Source organism: Sphaerodactylus townsendi, linkage group LG15, assembly GCF_021028975.2.
Source record: "Sphaerodactylus townsendi isolate TG3544 linkage group LG15, MPM_Stown_v2.3, whole genome shotgun sequence".
NCBI classification, from domain to species: Eukaryota; Metazoa; Chordata; class Lepidosauria; order Squamata; family Sphaerodactylidae; genus Sphaerodactylus; species Sphaerodactylus townsendi.
In genome coordinates, this window is record NC_059439.1 from 30555637 (window position 1) to 30564553 (window position 8917).

Here is an 8917-nt window from a genome sequence, read left to right on the forward strand (position 1 = left end):
ATTTTTTTTTACCCCTACCCCTCTGTAGATAAACAGTTTGTTCATCCTGGGTTTAGTCAGCTATCCTTGTGCTTTCTGGACGCTACGTTTGCTTCTGCTTCACGTGGTGGAGATGGAAGAGCTCAAAGCAGTCTATGTATCTGCCAGGTGAGAGGCATCCTGGACACCTGGTTTTCCAGTGAGGACATCATCATAAATCATCTGTGACTTGACAACCTGGGCAGAGAGGCCCAATGGGTTTAAAGGAGCACTTCAACATTGGGGCAGCCAGCGCGTTGCAGTTTTTACACTACGCCACAAGGTGTCGCTGCTGCTTCAGTTTCTAGCCTCTTTCGCACCCCACCTATCAAAGGTCGCATCAGGGTCACCTGCTCAGCAGGTGGAGCTTTATTGGAGGATTAGCCCTAATACCCTGGGGATGGAAGGGGTTAACTGTCCCTCCTCTCTCTCTCTCTCCCCCCCCCCTGCCCCACACACTTGATCAGACCTCTTCCTTCCCAGCGCAACGCTGGCTTGATCCTCGCAAATGAGGCTCAGATTATGGGATTAGCCAAATCATCCGGCCGAGCAAAAGGGGGGGTTCAGATTGGGGGAAAGGATGCCCGGGCATTGAGAGAGTTAAATTCTGCTCCTGGTTAGAAGGCTGCGGACCGGGTGAGAGAGATGCCCCCCCATCTGATTCCCATTTAAACCAGGCAAAAGCCACACGTCAGAGAAACTCCCTGCAAAGGGTGGGGTTGTTGGGGGGTTTTTTTGTTGTTGTTGCAACAGCCGGGATGGCTGGATTCTGCCACTGTCCCAAAGCCTGAGCCGAGCTCCCATCCGCTCCAATTCGCCCTCCCGAAGCGAGCCCCCTTCCGACTTCCTTGCCCGCCGCCCTCCCTCCCCCTCGCCGTCTCTCCCTCCCCCACAATGCATTTCAACCCTAACCCACAGCCCCCTCGCTGTGCTGTGTCCTCGGCTTTTACTACTCTCCCAGCTGGTCCAGCCTCCTTCGCCAGTCCCTCTGCACACCACAGGCCACTGTCTCTTTAAGTTCCTCCCGCACTGTGTGCTGACAGCTGCTCCCCCGCTCCCCCCTCCCTCCCTCCCCTGGCTCTGTCTGTCTCTCTGACTGTCACAGCAGCTCTGCTTGGGACCAACCTGCCACGCCACCATCCCCCCCCTTCCCTCTCCATCCCCCCCTCCACCCCCTTGGATACCATGAGCCTTCCCCGAGGGTAGCCCCGCTGACCCTCCCCATCTACGCTGCCCTCCCCCCATCCCCGCAGCCCGAAGCGAGATGGTTCACGCCTTGGTAGCAGGGGGCATTGTCTTCCCCGGCCTCTTCTTGTTGTCCAAGAACGGTCTCAAGTGGCTGCCGTGGCTGCGATGGGAGGAGGCCGACGCGGTCATCGTCTCCGCCAGGTAACCAGGGATGCGGAGAAAAGACGCAGGCGAGGGTGGGCAGCCGGCAGGCCTCAAGTGTGGGGGGTACGGCAGGGTCCCCTCTTTGTTGTTTCGGGAAGGAAGGGGAGGAAGAAGCACGTTGCCGGGGCTTGGGAAAAGGGGGTGGCAGTCCAGACTCCTTGGAAAGGGGAGTGGTGTATGTTGCAGTCATGAGGAAGGGCTGTGAAGTCGGTTTCTCTAGTGCGGCTCAGGGGGTCCAAGAAGAGGCTGGGGACCAGGATTCCTGGGTCTGATCGGAGTGGGGTACAGCAGGCTGCAAAACTGCGCCTCCTTACTATTTGTTTGGCTTTTCAACGGGGTGCTAGCAAGTGAGGAGAGGCCGGGAACCAGGGATCTCTGGATTCTCGGGCGAGGAATACAGTCTGGTTGATCACAGCGGGGCTGCAAGCCAGAACTCCCGAGTCCTCTGGGAGAGATTGAGGCTTATTAATTGAGAGCGAAGGGTTGAGTGAGGGCTGGACTAGGATGATAAGTTGCCACTCACTCACGAGGACAACTGGCGCTAGCGATAATTGATAAATCTCCTTTTAGCCGGGATATTTGCAGCTACCAGTTGGAGTATGTGAACTTTAGGGTTAGGGTTTGGGAAGATTTGCTAGGGGTCGGGGGCAGCCACCTAGGGTAGCACTGGGATTCTCAAAGACTGGTTCCTGGGGGGCACGAGGAGGACCAATGGATGGAGGACCAGGATGCTTTGCTCCTCTCATCACTTAGAATGTTGACCCAGGCATTTCTGAGCTGACAGCCTCTGGCAGTCACATGGTAATATTGCATGGGAGGGTCAGGGGGCAGTTGGGCCTCCCTCCAGCCCTCCACAAACCCATTTGCCCATCCCCTCTAGATGCACTGTAGGTGTGGGGAGGGGAAAGGCCTATAGACTGAAAGTGATGCTTTGGAGGAGGGCGCTGGTACAGCACCCACCCAGGTCTCAGGAGCATTTGGGGCGGCCTGCACATCTGGGCCGCAAAGTTCCCACCAGGAAGATGGCCGAGTGGGAAGAACAGCCCACCATTTCCCTTTTCTCCCCGCTCTATAGGCTGGTGTCCTCCGTGCAGGCCATCATGGCTTCTACTGTCGGCTACATCGTCTCCTCGTCCTGCAAGCACATCATCGACGACCAGTAAGTCGGTGTTCGCTCGCATGCTGGGGCCACCCTGCAGTGCGGTGCCTCTGCCCCGTCTCCCTCCTTGCCAAGCTCTATCCCTCCCTCCAAACCTTGGGTTTCTGTATCCGGCCCAGCAGCAGCGTCTTGGCAAGGTCATGCTAGTGAGAAACCTGACACCCACACCAGGACGGGCACCAAATTTAGAACGGCATGACAGTGACAAGTCAAAGGCAGATGTGTAGCAGCGGAGGGTAGGTGCTGGGAAGGAGACGCTGCTTGTGCAGGGCCCTGTTTTGGCCAGCAGGCGGCGCTGTGAGGGGCAGTGCAGGGGAGGTGTAGGGGCAGGGACTTATCCTGCATGAGGAAGCCTCTTGCTGTTTGTGTCCCACATGGGGGCTATTTGGGCACGTGGGGAGGCAAATAAAGGAACGCTTTTTGTGAAGAGAGCTCCCTGCAGGGGGCGCTAGAGGGAGCAGGGCACAGAGGGCTGCAGCCAGAGAGGCATATTGACCCAGTGGTGCTGTCCATGGTGCTGAAAACACTCAGGCTGCTTTCTTCCTTGTGTCAGCACCATGGACAGCCCCCCTCCACCCAAACATCCCCAGCGCCCACACAACAGTCTCCGGAGGAGGCCAGCTAAGGTTTCCCAGAGAGTTTGCTGAAGTGAGCACAGGGAAAGAATTTGGCAGTCCCGTTGGCTTCTGGGAGAGCCGCCAGACCCAAGTCTCTGCAGAAACCGACTTGGCAGGAGGGCAGCTCTGCAGGGCAAGCAGGAATTTTGAAGTGCCAGAGGAGAGTGGGGGGGGGGGGGTGCGTGTCCGAAACCCAGGAGGATGCCTGGTGTTTCTCGCCGTCTGGGCGGCCCCTCCTGGCTTTGTCGTCAAGACTGTTTCCTTTCACTCTAAACAGTTTAGCAGGGATTATTCCCTTCCCCCAGACTCTCGATGGGCCATGTGTGTTAATTCCCTTGCAGGATGGAGCAGGGGAGGGGATTAGACCATTGCAGCAGCTGTTCCGACTGCTGGTTTGAGGTCTTTGCACCCACAATTAGCTTTATTGGGTAGCCATTGATGACGGATTCCTGTGCTTCCTGGAACTGGAGTGGGGCCGGAGTATGGGAAATCTAGACCGGAGGCTGGATTTCTGGGTTCTCTAGGGGTGAGCTCTGATTGGTCAGAGCACAGGGCTTTGTACACAGTACTGCTAGACCTCTTGTGGATTCTAGAACAAGTCTCGGTTAAGTTTTATGTATCAGTTAAGTTTTGCCCATTTTTTAAATAAAAGATATCCATATGCTCTTACTGCTGGGAATTGCAAGGTCTTGCAGGGAAGTGACGGGAGGTGTGTCCTTAAGCGACCCCCCCCCCCATACTAGGAATGACAAATTACATCATGTGCATGGCCTTTCCACAGGGACCTTCCCCACCTTTCACACACACACACACACAACATTCCCCTTGGATCCTGCCAGCTACTTTGCTCTTCCAGTTCTGGGCACCTCATAAAGTCGGTTTGGGCCCCGAGTCCTGGCTGGCACTGCAGCATCCAACCGGCTTCTCTGGCACTTGGCCTAATCACCTTGCCTGCGGAGTGGGGTCCGTTGTCAGCACAAATGCTCAGGCAAGCTGCAGCAAAGAGAACTCGGTCAGGATGTGGCAGGAAGAGTCACAGCCCCTATTTAAAGAAACAGCGCTCAGTTTGCATCTGACTCAGCCCGGCTACTTGGGGCGGGGGATGGATCCGGGCCGGAAGAAGCGCCTCTAGGAGTCCCGGAATGTTCACTCCTTGCTTGCAAAGCAAGAGAATTAAGCCTGCAATCCTTTGCTGCTAATCCTATTAACTTTTCTAGAACTCCCCACCCCCGCTCCAGCTTTGAAGAAAGGAGACCGTCCACAGCCTGTTGGCAGCTGCACTTGGCATGGTTTGGGAGGGAGGAGGACAGAGGGGAGCCCCATACTGTGGGACGCAAAGGTTGCAGTCTTTGGGGAACAGGGCAAGGCAGGAACCGCCGTTCTCATTGACCTTCCCCGAGCCGAGCACAGCAGCAAGCCATCAATATTAATTGATTGTGGCCTTCAGCCTGTTCCAAGGTGGGGGGAGGTCCCACCGGTCCCTGATGGGAGGCAAATGCCATGCTTGGGTGTAGTAGGAAAGGAACAGGAAAACAAAACAGCAAGTGTAATAATGCCCCCTGTATAGATTTGTGGTTTGACCCGTTTGAGGATATGAGATGCAGTTCTGGTCGCTGTGTCTCCCGAAAGACATCGCTGAGCTGGGGATGAAGGGGTTAAAACATCTTTCCTGTTAGGAAAGGCAGTCTCCAGTGTAGAGAAAAACATGACTGGGTGGTGGTGGTGGGAGAGACTTACCAGCCTCTGCATGAGGTTGGAGAAAGTACACAGAGAACTTTTTTTCTTTGCTTCAGAATACTGGCACTCATGGTCACCCAGTGGCTTTGGTGCACAATAGATGGTACACATACTTCTTAAATGTCAGCATTCACTGCCAGCGTCCGTAGTGATGGCCACTAGCATAGATAGCTTTAGGAAAGGACTAGACAAATACATGGAAGAGAGATCCATTGAAGACTACCAGTCATAGTGACTAAAGGGAACCTCCACATTCGGAGACAGTTAACCTGTAAACTTTGTGCCCTGTTTCTTGGCCCCTCAGGGCACCTGGTTGACTGCTGGGTGATGCAGGATACTGATCTAAGAAGAAGAGCTGAGTTTGGATTTATACCTTCTTTCCTCTCCTGTAAGGAGACTCAAGGTGGCTTACGAGCTCCTTTCCCTTCCTCTCCCCACAACAGACACCTTGTGAGGCAGGTGGGGCTGAGAGAGTTCAGAGAGAACTGTGACTAGCCCAAGGTCACCCAGCAGGAATGTAGGAGTGCGGAAACACATCTGGTTCACCAGATAAGCCTCCGCCACTCAGGTGGAGGAGTGGGGGAATCAAACCCAGTTCCCCAGAATAGAATCCACCTGCTCTTAACCACTGAACCACGCTGGACCACTGGTTTACTTTAGCTGGACTTTTACGCTGTTATGATGATTGAATACTGTGCCTTGGCTCTACTGTAATTCATCCCCACAAACATAGCCTATGGTTTCCCTCCTTTCCAGGCACTGGCTGACAGCCTCCTACACCCAGTTTGCTGTTCCCTACTTCATCTACGACATCTATGCCATGTTCATGTGCCATTGGCACAAGTACCGGGTCAAGGGTCACGAGGCGGCATCCGGGGCGGTGGGAACACGATCGCTGCGCACTGTCACCCGCACCTACTTGCACAAGGAGTTCCTCATGGTTGTCCACCACCTCTTCATGGTGCTGGTTTGCTTCCCCGTGTCCGTGGTGAGTGGGGGAATGGCTGGGCGTGGCACGGGATGTGCCCACATTTTGGGGGGGCGCTCTGTCCTTGAAAGCAGCTCCCTCGAACGGTCGCTCCTCCCCAATGTCTCCCACTGCAGCTCTGGCGTCAAGGCAAGGGCGACTTCTTCCTGGGCTGCATGCTAATGGCTGAACTCAGCACCCCTTTTGTCTGCCTTGGCAAAGTCCTCATTCTGGTGAGTCTGTGTCCTGCTTCCGTGGGTTTCCTGGGAGGAGGAATGTGATACAGTGGGGCTGGACAATTTTTTTTTCTGGGAGGAAACATGGATTCAAGGTGCAGAAAAAGGGATTCCACCTAAACATCAGGAAGAACTTCCTGACTGTCAGAGCCGTTAGACAGTGGAATTCACTGCCTTGGAGTGTAGCATAGTCTCCTTCTTTGGAGGTTTTTAAGCAGAGGCTGGATGAACGTGTGTCAGGAGTGTTTTGATTATGTGTTCCTGCATGGCAGGTGGATTGGACTTGATGGCCCTTGGGGTCTTTTCCAGCTCTATGATTCTATGAAAAGCAGCCTAGCTCCCGGCAGACGAGGGCAAGCCTTCCGGTTTGCCGAAAGGAAAAGTGACTGGCGGAGGAAAGGGGGTGATAACAAAAGGCTAAGAACATAAGAACTAGTCTGCTGGATCAGACCAGAGTCCATCTAGTCCAGCACTCTGCTACTCGCAGTGGCCCACCAGGTGCCTTTGGGAGCTCACGTGCAGGATGTGAAAGGCTTCAAGGCTGACTGATCCACCCTCTCTCGGCTCTTTTTCCCCTCCGCACAGTACAAGCAGCAACACACCCTTCTGCATAAGGTGAACGGGGTCATCATGCTGGTGACGTTCTTCTGCTGCCGGATCCTGCTCTTCCCATACATGTACTGGGTATACGGGAAGTATGTCGGGCTCCCCCTCTACCGGGTGCCCTTCTCCATTCCCGCTGAGTACAACTTGGGATCGGCCATCCTCATGGCGCCCCAGATTTACTGGTTCGGCCTCATCTGCCGTGGAGCCTTCCGTGTCTTTTCTCGCGCCCGGAGCGCCGCCAAGGAACAGGCCTTGCGGAACGGGCACCGGCCAGAAGAAGCGCAGGTGCTGGACTGATCACTTCCCCTCCCCCCCCACCCTCGGCTACAGATGGACAGACATGTTTTTTCCTCTAACTTATTTATTTATTGGGGGTGCAGGGAGGGGCTGGAGTGTTGGGGGAACGGGGGGGCTCCGAGGCCAAAGGGGATTTTGGAAGGGGGCTGGGACCGAGTCTTCAGAGGGCCACACCGACACAGACTGAAGTTTCCGTGCTTTCTTATGGGATTCTCTTGCCAAAGGCAACCCTCTTAATTGTAAGCAGTTGAGAAGTTTCTTGGGGGTGGGGTGGGGGTGGGGTCGAGGTTAAGGTCCTGAGCCAAAGGAGAATGCTTGGCATCTCTCTCGCAGGGAGACTTTCAGGCCAGGAGGGTTTTTCGAAAGGCCAAGAACAGGGTACAGTCGAAGTGTCTTTGGGGCTCTGGGGGTGTGTGGAGGGTTCTGCCAAGCCAAACAAACACAACTCCCTGCCCCCCCGCAGTGTTTATTTGGAATATTCCCAGATTTTTTTGCAGCATTACCCATAAAGCCAGCCCCCCCCCGGGTTGATCTGCGTAAAGGCAAGAAGAAATACGACTCCAGTCATTTGCTTGAGGAGATGCTAGTAATACAGTGGAGGCTGATAGACAGAAGGGGATCTTTCTCTGTGATTAACCATAGACTCACAGGATTCCCCCTCAGTATTATTATTATTATTCAAGGTGCTTAGGAATTTTCATAGGATGCCCAATAAGGAAAAAAATAAAATAAAACCCAAGTATTTTGGGTGCTGCTTAAATAGGAAGTTATCTTCAGTATTACCGGGGCGCCGCCCACTAGGAACATCCTAAACTGCATACCCTTGCAACAGGAAGGTGACCAGCAGGCTGCTTCCTCACCACCGTCGGGCCCCCAACTAGCAATAACCAAGTAGGGGAGCATCTGCCCCCTTGCCACCTTCTCCTCAGTTCAGCGCACAACCCCCCCCCCTTTACTCCTCCCTCCTAGAAATCCCCACTCCACCGGGCAGGGAATCCGGCTGTAAATAGGGGGTGGGTGAGGTGTATTTATAACCTGAAGTCTGCAAAGTATTAAAGGAGCCTTTATCTAATGCCAGCGGACGGCCACATGTGTGTGTTTTATTGGCCTCTCCCCCACTGAAGAAGAAGAAGAAGGAGAAGAAGAGTTTGGATTTATATCCCCCCTTTCTCTCCTGTAAGGGGCTGACAATCTCCTTCCCTCCTCCCCCCCACAGCAAACACCCTGTGAGGCAGGCGGGGCTGAGAGAGCTCCGAAGAACTGCAACTAGCCCCAGGTCACCCAGCTGGCGTGTGTTGGAGTGCACAAGCTAATTTAGTTCGCCAGATAAGCCTCTGCCACTCAGGCGGAGGAGTGGGGAATCAAACCAGATTAGAGTGCACCTGCTCTTCACCACGACACCACACTGAGCCTTCTGCACAACCAGGGTCGGCATCAGCACCCTCGAGGCGGGACACTTGCCACGTCCCAGGGCTTCTGGAAGGGCCTGCTGCTCTTGACTCTTTCCCTGCTCCCATGCTGGCTAGTGCCATGGTGGCGAACCTATGGCACTCCAGATGTTCATGGACTACAATTCCCATCAGCCCCTGCCAGCATAGCCAATTGGCCATGGTGGCAGGGGCTGATGGGAATTGTAGTTCATGAACATCTGGAGTGCCATAGGTTCGCCACCACTGGGCTAGTGCATCACCCTGCACCAGCTACATGCACTGCCTAGTGTCGGGCTCCAAAAGCCAGTGAGACTGGTCAGTGGGGAGAGCTCACCGGCATGGCGGGGAAGAACAGACAGGCAGGTGATTGGGGAGGTGGGCAGGAGGGAAGAAGGGCACATTTGGGGATAGGGGAGGGGGCTCTGGGGACTCTCTGCCTGGGGCTCCTCATTGCTTGC

At 54.8% G+C, this 8917-nt stretch overlaps 1 protein-coding gene across 1 annotated transcript; it reads left to right on the forward strand.

The window, feature by feature from the left end:
• Positions 1-477: 477 nt before the first annotated feature.
• On the forward strand, positions 478-8106 carry TLCD3B (TLC domain containing 3B). The gene is made up of 5 exons (XM_048517243.1): positions 478-1407; positions 2486-2569; positions 5680-5911; positions 6028-6123; positions 6712-8106. The coding sequence occupies exons 1-5, from the start codon at positions 1283-1285 to the stop codon at positions 7027-7029; spliced, it is 855 nt and encodes a 284-aa protein (XP_048373200.1). The 5' UTR covers positions 478-1282; the 3' UTR covers positions 7030-8106.
• The last annotated feature ends 811 nt before the right edge of the window (positions 8107-8917 follow it).

Excerpts from the sequence above, each read along its gene's own strand:
- TLCD3B (XM_048517243.1), top strand. The coding sequence starts at position 1,283 with ATGGTTCACGCCTTGGTAGCAGGGGGCATTGTCTTCCCCGGCCTCTTC. Across the intron at positions 2,570-5,679 it reads AAGCACATCATCGACGACCA|GCACTGGCTGACAGCCTCCT; the intron begins GTAAGTCGGTGT and ends CCTCCTTTCCAG. Across the intron at positions 5,912-6,027 it reads TTTGCTTCCCCGTGTCCGTG|CTCTGGCGTCAAGGCAAGGG; the intron begins GTGAGTGGGGGA and ends CTCCCACTGCAG.